The sequence below is a fragment of the Rhamphochromis longiceps genome, linkage group LG14 (assembly GCF_057381845.1).
Source record: "Rhamphochromis longiceps isolate RC_006_pf linkage group LG14, R_longiceps_female_GT1.1, whole genome shotgun sequence".
In the NCBI taxonomy this organism is placed as follows: domain Eukaryota; kingdom Metazoa; phylum Chordata; class Actinopteri; order Cichliformes; family Cichlidae; genus Rhamphochromis; species Rhamphochromis longiceps.
In genome coordinates this window covers 40,448,572-40,466,872 of record NC_140570.1, presented here as the reverse complement: position 1 = coordinate 40,466,872, position 18,301 = coordinate 40,448,572, and the positions used below count along the sequence as shown (strand labels likewise).

The window sequence follows — 18,301 nt, the reverse complement described above, 5'->3', positions numbered from 1 at the left end:
CCATCAGCGGGACTCGTTTATTAACGTGAGCCTTCATGCTCCTGCAGTCACAGCCCATCGTACAGCAGTGCTTCTGCCTCGATCCTATTACACTCTATTTTGGTTAATGTGAGCAGGTAAAGGTGTCTTCAAGGAAACGTGGAGCAGCTTCGTTCAACCTGCAGCCCTTAACTTCTCCACGTGACCGAGCAGCTCCTTCGGGCAAAGTGGTTCAATGGTTCCCAAACGTTTGTTTTGATAGGCCACCCTTTTGTTTTACAAGAAAATCTTTCAGCATGTGAACATGACCTGATGCTGCTGAAGTGAAGCAAAGTTACAGAGGTTTGATTACACAGCAAAATCTCCAGTGTTAAATTAACACTAGAGCGTGTCTATATGGGTCCACACCTCTGAGTGTTAAATACAACACTGTTGAGTGTTAAATTAACACTTTTGACAGTGTTATATGTTTAAAAGTAACCTGGTCAGTTTTGAAGATTAACAATGGCTAACACTGAGCAGTGCTGATTTTCTAACACTGGAAAATAACTCAAAATGTTAGAAATAATCCAGTGTTAGAAAATCAGCACTGCTCAGTGTTAGTCTTTGTTAATCTTCAAAACTGACTAGGTTACTTTTAAACATATAACACTGTCAAAAGTGTTAATTTAACACTCAGAGGTGTGGACCCATATAGACACGCTCTAGTGTTAATTTAACACTGGAGATTTTGCTGTGTACAGACACGGCTGAGCAGTCATTTGTAAAAGTTTACATTTGTTCCTGGACGGGCTGTTGGTCAGTTGTCCAGCAACTGTTTTATTGGCCAGACTACAGGAACTCTCAACCTCTCAACCTCAAGCTTTTGAACCTCGTTCAGAAACGAGCAGGTGACGTCATGGCGATGGCGTCCATCTTTTATACCGTCTACAGGACGGCGTTGGAGCTGCAGGTGGACGTGTGTGAGATTTTCTGTGTTTCTCAGATTTTTGTGGTCTTGATTCTTCTGCGTTGATTTTCTGTAAAATCTTTGATATTGTGTTAAATTATTTACGTTGAACCTTGAATTAAAGAAGTTGAAGCTTTTATTCTCCACTTTCTTTTAACTGCAGGCTGTGTGTGCTTAACTGAGCGTGTGCTGAACCAGGATATCTGCTGTGGTGTGTAACCAGCGCTGGAGGATCTGCGGCTGAAAGCTGATATTCCGCTGGCTCACGGCTTCAGCCTCGTATTGGGTGGACCTCTGTAATTCCATTAATACTGCCTGCAGGTGAGAGTGTGTGTGGACAGATTGGCCTATAATACAAAGTGGCTTACAGGCCTGGATCTACACGCACAGTGCAGGCATTAAGGTTATGGAGCCAGGTGGAGGATTAAAGCCGGCCAGCACACGAGCATCACCTGAGGTGACTCCGCAACAATGGTTAACTGTTAGCAACACGCTAATGCAGCTTCCCAACAGTGGACAGTGTAAACAAAGAGCTCAGGACGTAACGCAGAGGAGGACACTGATACCAGCAGCAGACCAGTCAGAGCAGTGACTGCTGCTGGTTCCGCTCCTCTTATTAACAACCTATCAGAGTTCAGTCTACAAGAATGCCATTACATTTAAGACGTAATCCTCCTTACAGATGACCACTGTCACCGAGAGGACATCAAATACACACACACTGTTTGACATGTGTTTGTGTGCAATGCGAGGCTGACAACTGAAGATGTTCAAACAGCCTGCAGAGTGCAGCAAGGACAGAAGCAGGAAGTTACATGCGCTCCATGAAGTTGGAAATCCTGGGTCGGAAATTTGAGCTGGAATCCCTGAGTTAAGCTGGAGTTCTCTGTCTAAAGTACAGAGAAGCCCTCTAAATCAGTATCTCCTCACGCTCCAACATCCTCTCTGCCTGACACTAATCACGCTAACCTGCTGCACATCCTGTCCAGCTCCATCTCTGATTAGTCAGCTGATAGAGGTTTCTTCATGTCCAGCCTCACATACAGCTCACGGTACGCGTTTCCTTTTCTCTGTTGGAAGGATTCACCACTGTTGCGTATTTGTGACCCGCTAACATACTGCAGTGTTTATAAGTGCAAAAAACCAGCCAGTGTAAAATGCTTATATCTCCGTAGTGACCGGTCAGGGGCTACACGACCTTTGCTCCCAGCTGCTCTTCCTGTCCTACAGATTATAAAGAAGGGAAACAAAACCACGGATGCAGGTTTCAATAAACATGTGCAAATATATTTTCGTTTCATGTCATACAAACAGTGATAAAAGTGTGAATCATTAGCAAAGTTAACAAGTGAACAAACATCAGAGACCAAAATGTACAAAACGTGCCACGTGAGCATAAACGTGGAACAGTGCATGGTATACTTGGAGACAGGAAACAGGAAGTTCATCATGCAACGCTTCAACACGTTAACTGCATCGAGAGGTTAATAAAACACAATCAACACGTTCTCTTACAGGCCAGAAATATTATGGTCAAAATAAAGATTATTCAGTGAGCAGGTGAATTATTATATACACAATATGAGTGAGCACAGCTTCCAGTATATTCAGGAGTGGAAACTGCATAAAGTTTCTATTCATGTTCTGGAAAACACAAAAGTACAGACATGTCAGCAAAACAGCTAGTATTCCCACAAACAGGTTCAAGCTAAAGTCTGGCCACGTTCTCAGCAGTTCTCGGCAAATTGAAATGTATCTGCTGATATTAATGTGCGTTAAGTTTAGTGAGACTCTGTATTAGCAGGCAGGTGTTTACTCGAGGCTAGAGGCAGAACATCACACGAAACCACCGTTTCTAGATTTTTGTATTATTTTTACACACAAATACATTTTTTAAAAAGACACAGTTTGGTTTAACTATAATGTTTCACATGCCTGTAAACGTCACTTTCTAGGTTATCAAAACATAATTCCAATTCAAATCAATTTGAAAATCACGCTGTCACAAAAAAACCCCAAATTTGCGTCGATCAGATGTGACGTGTTCGGAGCCGCACCTGAGATTTGATGACATGAAGACAAATAAATAGAATCAGACTGTGAATCAGATGATCACTGAAATCTAAAAGTTAGAAAAAGGTAGCAGATAATTTTACAGTGATATAAACCTGCTCAGATTAAAGCCAATATTTTAATGCACAGTCTGAAATGTGCGGAAGAGGATTAGGGACACTGGGAAAAAAACGAGCACGTCCTGTTTTTTTCTTTTCTAGAAATCTGAGGAAAAAAACCGAGAAAAAACTTCTTTTTTGTCAGAATTCTGACTTAATCTCAGAATTAAAGTTTAAAGAGATTAAAGTTTAAAGAGATTAAAGTTTAAAGATTATTCGGATGAAAAAGTTTTTTTCTCAGAATTCTAGAAAAGAAAAAAAAAAGACATGCCCATTTTTTTTTTTAAACAGTGGCCCTATTCCTCTTCCGTACTAAAGAACATATAACTGTCCTAATATATAAAGTTAGGAATGTCTGTTCACAAAGGAGATTTTCTGTGACATTTTGTACATATCTGAATTTCAAAACAATATCATTTGTGAAACTGTTGGGAAGCTTAGCTTATAAATTAGCTCTTGAGCTAACAGTTAACAGTCCACTCACTGCTAAAAGGCTGACAGAATATTTACTTTGGTTAATATAGTAAATGAACTCTGGGAATTCTGACTCAGTATGTTAGTACTTTGGTAAATAAAAAAAAAATTCTGTTCCAAGTTAGTTTTTTTCAATCTCATCTAACATATCAAAAGTTAATAAATGTTGCTATAAACTATAAATCAACAATTAAAAGGCACAAACTAGGGGACTGTGAACCCGTTGTCATGGTATTTCAATAATCAATCCGATTGTTCAGTCTGACGTCACTAGCCGTGTCTGGGTCTAAACTCCGCTGCAGGTCCATATATCAAACGATCACTATGGCATTACTGAGAGTTGAAAAACTGTCTAAAGTCTTTCATCTTTAATAAAATGATCAGCGTTCTGCTCTACCAGGTGTAACAATTGAGTTTAACATCCAGGCATCCATGAAAACGGAATTTATGACATTTAACGGAGTTAGAAGTTAGCAGGGAGTTAGCTCGCTAGCTTCTATCTAAATACAATATAGCATGTCCTGACTGCGGGGTTTTGGAAACAAATTCAAACGTACAGCTTTCTTATCACTTCCAGCATAAATGAAGACAGAAAACTAAACAGCAGTGACGTTTGTAGGGTTACTGAAGTTGAGCTACCTGGTATATAATGATGTGCTACGTGACCGCTAGCGACACAGCTATGTTAGCTTAATATAAACAAGCTAACTTTTTTTTCCACTCGATAAAAGTTAACGTGAGTGTTGTCGGTGGTCAGGAACAAATGTAATCGCATGGCAGGATGCTGTAAAAGGACCAAACTTCATCCAGGAGAACAACTGAGATAATCCATCCACAATACGAGGTTAGTCATTCATATACTGCTGCATGGGCTGGGCTGTAGTTACATCCTAAGGTTTTAAAAACTGAGCTTAAATAAATGATTAGCGGTAATAAAAGCCGAGGGAGGTCAACAGTGATCACTGACTGTTTTAGGAGCTTTTTGAGATCAAATAGAAGAAAATACAAAACATTAAACATGTTAACAACACAAAAGCCATATTAAACGCAGACTACTTTAGGCCCGGAAGTAGGATTCGTCGCGTCATCACTGAACAACCGGATATCTAGTAGAGAAAAAAAAACTAGCCTATTATCCTGCAGCTAACAGATCACTAGCTAGCAAACATGGCCAGAAAATAAACAAATATTCAGTTAAAAGAATTAAATGCAGTCTTCTAAAACTGTTGCGTCAGTATTTTTGCGACTACACAGAAAATTATTTTGAAGTAGAACAGTGCGTCAAACTAAAACTCCCTGCTTCTTCATTCAGTAGTGTGCTAATAGCTAATGAGCACACATGTATTAATATTTTTCAAGCTAATAGCTCATTAGTAAGCTTACTAGGTGTGTTGAATATTAATTTAAATATTGCAGTAACTTTTAGAACAAAATATTAGCTAGTGCTTGATAGCTAACATTTAAAGTCTTTAATTAGCATAACTTTAGGTTACGCTAGCTTTGACTGTAGCACATAGTGAGTGTACTAGCTTTAACTTTGCGCACTAACACGCATTTAGGCTCATGCTAATAAGAGTAAGAACTGTAAGTAAGAACTGAGGCTGGTCATTTTATGAATGCGTAAAATACATTGACTCCTTTTTAATCTCAGTTTAATTGAACACATCGTTCTACTTTAATTTCTTTTACTGTAGCACACCAGAGCTAGCTGTATAAATAAAGCTGACAATTACGTCTGTAAAGACTTATCTGAACTTCACAAATCTGCTGGTTAAACAAAGCAAACATACATAAAGCATTTCTTCACCTGCAGGACAACTTCAGTCCTTTTGTTTTGCTGTACATGACCACATCCTGACAGTGTGTCATGGAAAACCTACATTCATCTCTCACTTTATTAGGTACACCTGTTTAACTGCTTGTTAGCTCAAATGTCTTATCAGCCAATCACACGGCTTAACCCAGTGTGCAAAGATGTGGTCGAGGAGACCTGCTGAGTTTCAAACTGTGCATCAGAATGGGTAAGACAGGTGATGTGTTGTTGTTGGTCTGAGTGTTTCAGAAACTGCTGTAACTGAGATTTCCCCACCAACCATCTCTGTGTTTAAAGGGAACAGTCGGAAAAAGAGGAAATACCCAGTGAGCAGCAGTTCTCTGGGAGAAAATGACTTGTTGAGGTCAGAGGAGGATGACATGAAGGCAACGATAACTCAAACAGCTGCTTGTTACAGTGCCGTGCATAAAGAAGAGCACCTCTGAAGCTGCTGGTGTGGTGGCATCGTTTAAACCCCACAGCCTACCTAAGTGTTGTTGCTGACCATGTCCAACCCATCTTCTGATGGCTGCTTTTAGCAGGATAACACACCGTGTCACAAAGCTCAGATTATCTCAGCCTGGTTTCTTGAACATGATGATGAGTTCACTGTACTCAAATATTGAGGGAAACCAATGTTTCAGCCCAAAATCTCATTCCAGTGGATCACCTTTGTGATGTGGTGGAACGGGAGATTCTCATCATGGATGCAGATGACAAATCTGCAGCAGCTTTGGGATGATGTCATGATGATGTCAGGTTAATATGAACCAAAATCTTACAGGAATGTTGAGACATGAAGAATTAAAACAGGAAAAAGGGCGTCCAACCTGTTACCGCAGAGGTGTACCTAATAAAGTGACCAGTGAGTGTATTGGTGGGCTTTGGGTGCAGCTTGGTTCCTTGTGTAGTGCTTTAAATGAAACGGGGTCAAACAGGGCTAGACTGGGTCAGACTGGGCACAATGCTTCAAGGAGGTACGAGTCGTTAACTTTACAAACTTTAATAAACTCTTTAGTCTGATTGGAACATTCAACTCCCACACTCTTTAGAGGACTGTGGAGTGGACTGCACCACCGAGTCATACATCAGCTACAAACATCTGAATATTAAAGACGACGAATTGTGTTTCCTGTGACGAGTTAGAGGGAAACAAAAGCTTCGACAGTGAGTCAGCTAACAGAATAAAGGAAGTACAAGCCAGAATCACTGGGAGCTGCTTCCCAACAGGCTTCCAGAAGCTGGCCAATCAGAAGAATGTGGGCTCATAGGGAGGGGGGCCTTAAAGAGACAGAAACAAAATCGGCTCGTGCCGATTAGAGGAAGATTAATGTGCCACTGTGTGTCATGTAAAGCTACTCTAGTGGAGTCCAGGAATAAAAATGTAGATGAAAGTGATAATAACAATAATGATGATGATGATGATGATGGGTCCCTTTTAGGCCAAACCTTTTGTTCCCTAAAACAGAGTTTCTAAACCTGAAACATTTTTCGCCCTCGTGTTTTTAGGCTTTATAAAGTTATTATAATATTAGGTGATATTTGCTTGCTATGTGTCACTGAATTTTCCGTGTCCTGTGCACTCCACACACACAAGGTGATGAAACAGATGCGTGTCCAAATGGAGTAAATACTGCAGTATAATAAGAATACTCATCCATGGGGCCATCCAAGGATAGTCCTGGCTTCCTACGGGGGTTTGAGACAATGACACGTTGATCTGCTCAGGTTTATGTTTATGTATGAACTCTGACTGAATTACACACAATTTGAGGCAACCAGGTGTTTTACAGCAACCACACTGGGCTCTAACAGACACACTGATTTATCGTTGCTTTTATCACCACTCAGGTCCAACCAAACTACCACGTGTCTGATAACTACCTGCCCAGTTAAAGAAAAACAAACACAATCCACCTGCAACACAGGTGAGGTGAACAAATGGAGGGTGTATTCAGGTCTGGATTGTGGAGGCATTAGTGAAGTGTGTTCAGGCTAAACCAGGATGATGAGTTGCTCTCTAATCAGACGTCGCCCTGTGTTGTTCAGGCTAACCCAGTCTAGCTTTGCCCAGTTTAGTGCAATCTAGAGTCTTTTAGTGTACAGTCTATTCTCGCCTGGTCAAGTCTAGTTTATCTAATCTGGAGAATAAAAAAGCCTGAGCCAGTCTGCGCTGGCCTACAGATCCCAGTCCAGCGCACTCTGTTCTAAGCAGCCACGCAGTGGTTCGGTCTGCGAGACATGACGTATCCTCTCCTGCAGACGCAGCGGTACGAGCCGTCGGTGTTCACGCAGCGAGCGTTCACGCACGGGTACTCAATCCTGACGCTGTCCTCACACTCATTTACATCTGCAAACACACACACACACAATCAGTAATTCAGTACTGGAAATCTAACATATAAATGTGATTCATCAAGCCCTGGTCACACAGCAAAGGACGACTGCCTGGCAACTGCTGGTTGCTAGGGGGAAATGTGAATCGGGTCTCTGGGTGTCTGTGATTGAGGCTTTAACAGTTTATCTTCTTCTTTGCTGTCTCATAGCGATCTGTGCTCTCCTCTGCAGCCTTACCTATGCAGGTCATAGTGGTCATGTCCAGCTCGTATCCTTGGTAACAGTCGCAGGTGTAACCCTCTGCAACACGAATGCACCTGCCGTTCTCACAGCCGTGCAGGATCCCACAATCCTCAGCTGTGCTCAGGCTGGCGTATGACTCGTAACGCCCTGAGAGATGAGAGAAGGAGAAAGCAGGCTTCACTGTGTTGGTAGTTTCAGCTAGTTCACCTGCTGCTCACCTGGCCTGACCCGGTCCACCTCGACCTTTGGCCTCAGCACTGAAGCAGCGCTTTATGTTCACACGTTTTTATATTTTTCTTTGCATTTTAAATAAAAGTTTTGTTTCTGGACTCACTCTCATACAGCCTCCTCGGTACCCCTCCTCCTCCGCTCCTGTCGGTGAAAGAAGGGAAGGGCGGCCCCGGCCTCCACGCCCTGTCCTCCCCTTCCTCCTCTGTCTCCTCGTAGCGCCCTCCAGGCAGCGGGGCCAGGCTGAGAGGAGGACTGTCGGGCCTGGATGGTGGATGAGGCACGACTCCAAGCCCAATGTCAGCTCGTGGGTCCGGAGGAATGCGGAAGGGAGGCGGTCTGGACTGGGAGCTGTCAGGAGGCCCGTAGTCTCCCTCGGAGTAGTAACCAGTGCTGTGACACACAAACATCTGTTAACGTAACCTGATGATTATTAGAACAGCGACAGCCATGAGTTTGGTCTCACCTGTACTCAGGCCTACGATACGTTTCATCTGGCAGGCTCCCTCTGAAGCCTGACCTGCTGCCCTCTGCTGGAGAGTAATCATCATAGTCGGAGTGACCGTAGTCTCTGCCGGGAATCACAGGGAAGTAGTCGAGTCCATAAGGAGGCAGGTTTGGAGAAGCTGAGTTCATGAGGAGGAACGAGAAAGTCAAATTAAACTCGACTTTAGATTAAAACTCAAAATAAAACTGAGAAATGTGAACAGTTTTCTGTACCACTCCCTCGTCTTCGACCTGCTTCCGTTTCAGAGTCCGGATAAGTCGCCGGGAAAAGAGGCGGAGGAGGGAACGAACTGCACATACTGGCATACCCCTCTGTGGAGAGACGAATGCCAGTTAATCTGTTAAATATGCTACAAGGTCATCATACCAACTGATGATATTTAGGATGTTTAAACTACAGCTGTGACCTCTGCATTGAAATTCATCTTTGGGCTTCCACAGAGGGTGACAGCAGGAAGGCTTCCCAATTCAAATTCCAGTTTAACAACTTAAAATTCTTCTCCTGTAAATGTCACCACGTCGGGGTAATGGCTTCAAAATCTACAACACTGAATACACACGGCTTTGGAGCTTTTGATGATTTCTGGAGGTATAAAAACAATAAAACCTCTCGACGTCTTCCTAACAGCCTTCCTGAGGAGACACCAGATGTTTTTATAGTTTCCAGTGGTTCTTTTGTTTACCTGTGTCGGGGGCAGGACAGAGGGCGCAGCTGAACCCCCAGCCCTGCCCATACAGACAGCAGCAGTCTGTGAAGGTGATATGAGCTCCCATCAGAACGCTCTGACACACCAGGCCTGTCGTCACGTGCTGCCAGCATATGGACAGGTTCTCATCTGGAGAGCATGAAGAAGTCAACACCAGAGCAGAGAAAGCAAAGCAAAACTGATGGCAGGAAGCTATTCATATAGTTTCTCGACTTTTGTGTGAGTCTGCATGCTGCGTCTGCCTGTCACTGTGCTGCTGGAACACCAGAGTTTCCGTGATGATGGACAATAAAGGATATTTCTATTATTTCTAGGGAGGAGAAGTAGAAGCAGGAAGCTCAGGTTTACCCTGATTGAGGTCGGAGGAGTTGACACAGTTTCGTTGGGTGTCGTCGAGGACCAGAGGAGGCTGACAGCTGCAGTAATACGAACCAACTGTGTTCACACAAATCCCTCCCACACAGCTCTCCTCTTCACACTCATCATGATCTGACACAAACAAGGAGGGAAAAAACTTTATTGACACAGAAATTCAAATCGGTTTGAGCAAATTAAGCTGCTGAGCTTCGGTTCGGCGTACCAACACACTCCAGCAGCGTGCTGTTGTAAACGTATCCGCTGGAGCAGTAGCAGCTGTATCCCGGGATGTTGTTGACACACACGCCGTTCTTACACACCTCTGGATGGAAACGCTTACACTCATCCACATCTGGCAACAAAGGCACGAAAAAGGACACGTGTCTCAAAGATGTTCTCATTCATGTCCGCTGTACCTCCCTGCAGCGTTGTGACGTACGGATTGTTACTGATCCTGTTTTTTACAGTCCAGACTTTCTGAGTCTGAGGGTTTTAAAAACACTCTTATACCTTCTGGGTTACTAATTCCCAACTTTCTGAAAACACAGCAAATATCTGAAAACATCTGGAAACGGTATCTGTGCCGACCGGACATTCTGCGACCCAGTAACATCATCAGTCAGGAAGTGAAATGCAGTGGGGTCAGGGTTAAAGAGGTCTGTCTGTGTTTGTACCTCTGTAGCTGAAGGCTCCTGGTCCTTCTGTAACATATCCATTCCCACTGGGACACAGAGTTAGAAACTCAGCTGCAACACAGAAAGACTTTATCAGAAAATGAACCAAAGCGCAGCTCTGAAGTCCTGATAGGTTGATAGGTGGCCTGCATTCACTATACACACAAGCTTTCCCACCTGTGTATGCTGTAGGGCAGGGGTGGTACTGGCAGCCCAGCCCCCAGCCCTGCCCCAGTGTGCAGCAGCACTCCTGCTGGGTGGTGTTGGTGGCCAGCAGGCTGCAGGTTCCCCGCTCTGCCAGGTTGTAATAACACTCCCTCAGCTCGCCAGGACGAGCCTGAGGAAGGGGCGGCAGCATCGGAGACAGCTCCACCACGCTGGCGTGGAAAGCGGAGGAGGAGGTGGTGGTAGAGGATTGGCGGGCACGGACTATGTCTGTTTCTGAAGAAAAATGAGAATATGAAAGTTAAATTAGCATCTACCAAACAGGTTTGGGTGTTTGGCATGTTTTAGCTTTTGTTCTGCGAGGTCATCTTTGGCGACCATCACCGGTTATTTCAAAATACAGTTTTTCGTGTAGCCAGAAGTGACCCAAGATATCAGCTAATGCTATCAAGCTTGGTTAGCATGCTCCAGGACACAGACCCAAGAATTTCACTGAGCAGAACTAGAGCTCAGACCTCTTTAGTACAATAACCTCACAGTAGCCTTTTTATTGATCCAATAATTGCATTAAAAAAGCTCAAACAGCACAAACACAGAGGAGAGGTTCAGTTCTAGGTGAAGCCTAGCAGACAGCTAGCAGCTACAGCTGCCTGTGTGACCATCCACCTGTCAGTCAAACAAGGCCAACTTTAAGCCTTAATAAAATTAGTCAGCTCAGTTCTAAAAATCATTCCCCTCTCATACTGTTGTTAAGAAGGGGTAACTTTTGTTAATTTCTGTTTTAAAGCTGGATGCTTTAACAAGGAGACTGACTCACTACAACCTCAAGTGGCTATTAGAGGAATTGCAGCTTTTGTTGGCAGTTGGGGAAAAGAAAGTCCAAGGATCGTTATTCCATCTTCAGCAATGGAAGAGGCCCCCACACCAGCAACATCAGCAACAACAGAGATGAAAATCTTATTAACGGCATGGGGCTGGGATGGAGTTGGGTTGTGGCTCGTGTGAGCAGCAGCTACACAGCAGCCATGTAGTCTCATATGTGTTTACCTAGAGCTGCAGCGTGGACGCACCGTCTGGCCGCCGTGTCGTAGCTGTGACCTGCCTGGTCACATTCACACATGAAGGACCCCTCCACGTTCTCACAACGAGCTGAGCCACACACACCCGGCAGAGACACACACTCATTCACATCTGAAAGACACATACACAAACGCATTTCATTTCATTCACATAAACCTTGTTTAGATTGTTTTGTAGATTAACCCATTAAAAAAACAATAATCTCAGGCACACGTCCAAATTTTGGGAAATAACACAAAACAAGAAAGTTAACAGCAAAAACAAACAATAATGAAACTCAGTTAAAAGAAGCCAAATGCCCGATAAAATGCTTGTCTTTGCGGGGCTGCTGTGACTCCGTGCCTGGGATCACCGTAATGACCCTAATATCATTGAAAAGCGCAGCGTCGCTGCTTTCAGGAACCGTTGGAATTCTTTCAATTGAGCAAATGGTTCAGGAGTTACAGATGTTGAAAACACCCATCTGAATCTAGCGACAGGTTAGGCTTTAGAGGGTCAAACATGTGATGCTGAAAAAAACATTTGTAGGATCCAAAGTCTTAAAATGTCTTTTTGGTTTTTTTTAGACCCAAGAACCCAAAAGCCTTGAATCCTCACACTTGTGCTCTAACACGTACCCACACAGGTCTTTCCATCGGTGGAGGAGGTGAAGCCTTGGTCACAAATGCAGCGGTAAGTTCCAAACAGATTCTGACAGTAGGCGTTTGCGCCGCACACTGTCGTGTTGCCACATTCATTAATATCTGATTGAAAGAAGAAACGAGAAGGAAGTCAAGTCCATCCGTTCATCCATTTTCTACGGCTCGTCTGGCCTAAGCAGAGATGAGGCCTCCCTCGTTTGTTCTAAGTGGATGCTGAAGCGTCGGTAACATGTGCTCAGACTCACCTTCACAGATCCCAGCGTGGTTCACCTGGTAGCCTGGCTCACAGTTAGTGAGGCAGCTGTAGGAACCAATGGTGTTCTCACATCGCTGTGACCCGCAAATAGAACCACCGGACAAGACGCATTCATCAACATCTGAAAGAGACAGACAGACAGAGGTCGTTAGACGTCAAGGTTCACAGCTTTGGATTGGCCTTAAACATCAGTAATATAAACTTTGATTCACATGAGGCCAACACTTCCTATGGAGCACCTCAGGGTTCAGTACTGGGTCCAGTTAATATATATGAGCAAGTATGTGCAGCACGTTGTACGTTTATAAGATATTTTATTTTGCTGGTCAGATTACAGAGACTGTATGGAGAAGAGCTTTGAACCACTACATGATGCACCTCATGAAGGCTTTGAATACATTGGTCCTATTTTAATTTCTTTCTTTGGCTGACAGGAAGTCAAAATACTTATTTTAATATTCTTCTTCTATTTGTCACGATTCATTTATCAGTTTATCTGTTCGTCTATTTTTTGGATGGTACTGGCAGCCACGAGGAGATGGACACAGGCTGCAGGGTCATGACCTAATTAACAGGTCAGGCCTACTTAAACTGGGCTGAAGGTGTCACACTTGTGTGTGTGTGTGCATACCAAGGCAGGCAGTCCCCTCGGGGTTGGTGGTGAAGCCAATTTGACAGTCGCACTGGAACGAGCCTTCGGTGTTCACACAGCGACCGTCCGAACACACCCCCACCTTAACACACTCGTCCACGTCTGCACAAAGACACGAGAAGACAAAACTGAAGAGCCACAAACAGGCAGCAGCCGAAGGCCTGCAGAGCATCTCACGCAGCATGCAGTGATGTCTGTGGGCTCTGCAGGCCATCGCTGACTGCACAGGTGTAAAAGATTTTTGGACCTGACTGTAATATATCCGACACAACAGCTCCGACATCAGTCCTGCTTTCCTGCGACGGTCATGAGGCTGCTGTGGTATTAAATGAAATACTTAAACATCTGAATACGGACGTGCGCACAAACCCAAAGAAGCGTCCTGATAAACGTTCCCCGTTTGATCGGCGGGACTCACCGAGGCAGGCCGTCCGGTTCTCAGTCAGCGTGAATCCCTGCGAGCACACACACGTGTAGGATCCAGGCGTGTTCACACACTCTCCTCTGGAGAAACAGAAATCTCCCTCCAAACACTCGTTAATGTCTGAGGACACACACACACACACACACACACATTAAAATGATCTGTTTAACGCACCGTTCTGTACGAGGGCGCCTCATCACCACCCACATCTGGTAAAGTTATATTTAACTAGCAGAGAGCGACCTCACCTCTGCACTGCCTTCCCAGGCTGGAGGTTCGATACCCGGGCGCACAGTCGCACCTGAACGAGCCGACGGTGTTCACACAGACCCGTTCTGCCTCACACACCCTGCCGCTCGCACACTCGTCTATGTCTGCAGCACAGAGAGTGACATCATCATTGATCGCACTGTCGCCAAAGTGCTGCTCACAGGGGGTCATGTGATTGTTGGGTTTTTCTCTGTATGTATCATTGTACGATCTACTGTACAATATAAAGCACCTTGAGGCGACTGTTGTTGTGATTTGGCGCTGTGTAAATAAAACTGGATTGAATTGAATTGAATTGAAAATTGATCGGCCTTTCCTAACTGATTTGCTCAGAGGCTCCGCCTTCTGCCACTGCAAGCTGAGGATGGACGGATGATGAAACGGTGATGAGTCTAAACATAATGTTGATTTCTAAACAGGCTCAGCTCCTGTGTGTGTGTGTGTGTACCTGTACACACTCCATCCACGCTGTGGTATCCCTGCCGACAGTCCACACACCTGTAGGAGCCTTCAGTGTTCACGCACCGCTGACCGGGACAGGAGTCGCCGTCCTCACACTCGTTTATATCTGCACACAGAGTGTGTGTGTGTGTGTGTTTAGACATCTTTGTGAGGACAGAAACTATACTTGTGGGGACCAACAGCCCTTACAGGGACAAAGTCCCCACGAATTTTACGACACTTTTAAGAATCTAATTGTGGTTTTAGTGTCAGGGTTACAGTCAGGTTAGGCTGAGGGTTAGGGAAAGCACGGCAAGGAGATGTCCTCACTACGATATGAAAACGAGTGTGTGTGTGTGTACCTGTGCACTGTCTGTCGGTCAGTCTGAATCCTGCTCTGCAGGAAACACATCTGTACGAGCCCACAGAGTTCACACACATCTGCCCAGGACACTGAGATGGCTCTGCACACTCATCCACGTCTGCACACACACACACACACACACACACACACACACACACACACACACACAGAGTGACGTCATACAAACAAACTAACATTTACATCACTAACTATCTGTGATGTGTACCTGTGCAGGTGTTGTTCTGGGGCTTGTAACCATGGTGACAGACACAGTGGTAGCTCCCCGGCGTGTTTTCACAGCGGCCGTTGGAGCAGGGATTCTGACGACACTCGTCGACGTCTGAAGGCACAGCGAGAAAGAGGAAACGTAAACAAACGGGAACGTCAGCGAGTTTCAGGAGGAAGGAAAGGTTTTTGGTTTTTCAGTCACTGACAGTTCAGGATCCATTTTTTAACTCATTCACTGCCAGCCATTGGCAGTGAATGAGTTAAACCCATTAACTCATTCACTGCAATTGACGGCTATAGACGTCAATGGCAGTGAATGAGTTAATAAAAAAGAACAAAACAATTACAAACAGAGAAACAATGTTCAAATATGCTGTTTTTTAAACACGTGGGCGTCGTCTGTAGTCCTGCATTTAACCCATTCGCCCAGCGCCCGGGAGCAGTGTGTACCTCGCTCAGGGGTACCTCAGGATAGCCATTCGGTGGATTTGAACCCACGACCTTCTGATCATGGGGCGACCGCTCTACCTTCTTAATTACATGTTAGTATTGTTTTTAAATTTTTGGGATACTTTCATAGTTTACAAACATTTTCAAATCTTTTTTATTTTTATTAGAGCTCAGCAGCATCTATCACACAAAACAAAAACATTCTGATGCACTATTATTTTACTGATACTTTATTTAATTTAGATTTTATTCTATATTTATCTTTTCACATTTTGACTTTTATATGAATATAAGTAACATATTTACTAATATCTATTCAGTTTGGGAAAATATGAATATTAATGCTTAAAGGCTTTGTAATAGTTTATAACCATAATAGTTGAACGGCAGGACGACAGCGTCTGAATGAAACAGCAGCTGAGAGACGTTTTTATAGAGTTTACTAAGAATTCTTTTCTGATATTTTTCAACTATACTGCTAATTGTAAAATTGTATTTTCTAATGAAAAAATCAACTAGATGTTTTCATTGAACTATTTAAATGAAAATAATTATTAATATATTATAACATATTTGTTTACCTCTGCAGACGTTGTTGAGCAGTCCGTGTCCCGGCGGGCAGGAAACACAGCGGTACGAGCCCGGAGCGTTCACACACTCCTGACCCGGACACTGCAGAGGGTCGGCACACTCATCCACATCTGACACACACACATCAGTGATGTCATTTATAGCAGATTTATCAGTCAGTTTTAGACAGATGATTAAGGCCAGCTGTCTTCTGATTGGCTGACTGACTCTCTATGACATCATACAAACCCACGAGTTGAAAAAACTCCTGTAAACTGAGTGTTTAGAGCAGTCTGCACACGTTTAACGTGAGAGTGCAGCTTTTCTGAACCGTGTGAGGCTGTCTGGAAGTCATCTCTAAAATAGAAATGAATTAAGCTGAGCCATGGCGGCCCTTCACCTGTGCAGGTGTTGCCAACGAGCCTGTAACCAAGCCGACAGATGCACCTGTAGCTGCCCGCCGTGTTGTCACAGCGACCGTTAACACAGGGATTCTGCCGGCACTCGTCGATGTCTGAGGAGCCAAACAAACCTTTACTAACATGTTCTGATTTATGCCAGTTTTTCCAACATTTCAATAAAAAGGTTCCAGAGTTTTATTTTCTGCCATCATGTTTTCCAGTCATATTTTCCGTGATGTGGTTACATAGCTCGTGCTTATGTTGCGATCTTAAAGGTCCAGACTGTGCAGACGTGCTGAAGCGTCTCACGGCTGTCACCGGGCAGGAAAACAAACATGAAAACGCTTTAAAAAAGACAGGAAGTGGCCGTCACCTTGGCAACTGGTCTGCTGGCTGTTGCTTCTGTATCCAGATGGACACACACATCTGTAGCTTCCAATGCTGTTCACACACTCTCCTACTGAACACACAGCTGGAGACTGCAAACACTCGTTCACATCTACACACACACACACACACACACACACACACACACACACACACACACACACACACACACACACACACACACTAATATCATTATAAAAACATTAAAAAACAACTGAACAAATACAACATTCAGTTTCTGTGTGTACATATACACAAAACATGTTTGGAAACTATCCACGGAAAAGACAATAAGGAAAATATTGAATGTAAAATAAACAAAATCTATTCAAATTATGTTGCATTTGTTTATTTGTAAAATAAAAATTACTGTTATTGTAAAATATCTGTTAAATAATGCAGAAATATTTTTCTATAATAAACATGATGTGATACAATATGATGACTTTCAATAAGTTCATCTTTATTTGTTTTGATATGTAGTAACTGTTACTGCTACAGATCGTATTGTTACAAACTCTCAGTCAGCTGACATTTTCAAGCAGGGCTGAAGGATTCACGTGTTCATATCTCACCCTGGCAGTGTGTGTGCTGCGAGCTGAGCTGGAAGCCCCGATCACACACACAGGTGTGTTTCCCACCTGGCTGATCCACACAGCGGCCACGGCCACACACACCCGGCCTGCTCTCACACACGCCTTGTACTGCTGCACGCACACAGAAACATGGCGGTTAAGGTTCGTCACCCGCCGAGCGTCTGCAGCTGACCTCAGGTCAGTGCTCTCACACATCAGATCATTCACATAAACACACCTTTGATCTTTCATTCTGCACAAAGACAGTTTTATCAAACGGATTCTGCTTTGATCTGAGTGAACTTTTTTCTTTTCAAAGGACGGAACAGATGAAGAACGTCCTTCCAACACGCCGTCCTCTCCGTCCAGTACTCACTCTGAACTCTGGGGGGCGTCGGGCTCACAGCCGGTCTGGCTTCCAGAGGGAGGTCTTCCCTGGGTCTCGACCCACGCTCGGGGCTCTGCGGCTGGGCCGGAGCGGGTAGGGAGTCCCCTCTGGATGGCGGCGGATCGGCCCGATACACTGAAGAGAAACGATCAGCTGCTGAGAGCAAAAACAACAACGACAGGTCAGTTTGTCTTCAGCAGCTCCTTCCTCTCAGACTGACACAGTCATCTTCATCAAACCAAGGTACAGCAGGTAAAGTTTTTCATAAACGCTGCCAAAGACTTCGTGCTTAGTAGATGCAGTTTTTATAGAAAAAGCTCTGCTAAGATTTTAACGAATCACTCAGCCTCGATTCAAAAAGCAAAGGCAATTAATATCAAATATAATAATAATAATAATAATAATAGTAAATTTTATTTAAAAAGCACCTAAGACACCCAAGGACACTTACCAATGTACCATTTAGAATAAAACACATAATAGAACAACGACACAATGAAGAACAATAAAACAAAAGCACAAGATAAAATGAACAAAGTAGGTTCACAGTGAATATGCAGATTTGAACAG

The 18,301-nt window shown here is 43.9% G+C and overlaps 1 protein-coding gene across 7 annotated transcripts in view; it reads right to left on the bottom strand.

Annotated features, from left to right (window-relative positions):
* Nucleotides 1-2,210: 2,210 nt before the first annotated feature.
* The window catches only part of ltbp4 (latent transforming growth factor beta binding protein 4), a 65,851-nt gene continuing 49,760 nt past the window's right edge, over nt 2,211-18,301 (bottom strand). For 4 of the 7 annotated variants that reach the window (XM_085429240.1, XM_085429245.1, XM_085429246.1 and 1 more), the window contains 24 exons: nt 17,720-17,887; nt 17,344-17,475; nt 16,755-16,880; nt 16,381-16,494; nt 15,992-16,111; nt 14,959-15,072; nt 14,731-14,850; nt 14,376-14,495; nt 13,906-14,031; nt 13,652-13,777; nt 13,213-13,335; nt 12,571-12,702; nt 12,302-12,427; nt 11,652-11,795; nt 10,617-10,880; nt 10,440-10,511; nt 9,989-10,117; nt 9,757-9,897; nt 9,385-9,537; nt 8,915-9,013; nt 8,661-8,820; nt 8,301-8,587; nt 7,961-8,113; nt 2,211-7,736 (listed from right to left, as the gene is read on the bottom strand). In XM_085429240.1, the coding sequence (XP_085285366.1) occupies nt 7,594-7,736; nt 7,961-8,113; nt 8,301-8,587; nt 8,661-8,820; nt 8,915-9,013; nt 9,385-9,537; nt 9,757-9,897; nt 9,989-10,117; nt 10,440-10,511; nt 10,617-10,880; nt 11,652-11,795; nt 12,302-12,427; nt 12,571-12,702; nt 13,213-13,335; nt 13,652-13,777; nt 13,906-14,031; nt 14,376-14,495; nt 14,731-14,850; nt 14,959-15,072; nt 15,992-16,111; nt 16,381-16,494; nt 16,755-16,880; nt 17,344-17,475; nt 17,720-17,887 (3,392 nt within the window). In that variant the 3' untranslated portion in view covers nt 2,211-7,593. The remainder of the gene's footprint in view (nt 7,737-7,960; nt 8,114-8,300; nt 8,588-8,660; nt 8,821-8,914; nt 9,014-9,384; nt 9,538-9,756; nt 9,898-9,988; nt 10,118-10,439; nt 10,512-10,616; nt 10,881-11,651; nt 11,796-12,301; nt 12,428-12,570; nt 12,703-13,212; nt 13,336-13,651; nt 13,778-13,905; nt 14,032-14,375; nt 14,496-14,730; nt 14,851-14,958; nt 15,073-15,991; nt 16,112-16,380; nt 16,495-16,754; nt 16,881-17,343; nt 17,476-17,719; nt 17,888-18,301) is intronic. The other 3 variants (XM_085429242.1, XM_085429241.1, XM_085429244.1) reach the window with 3 other exon arrangements.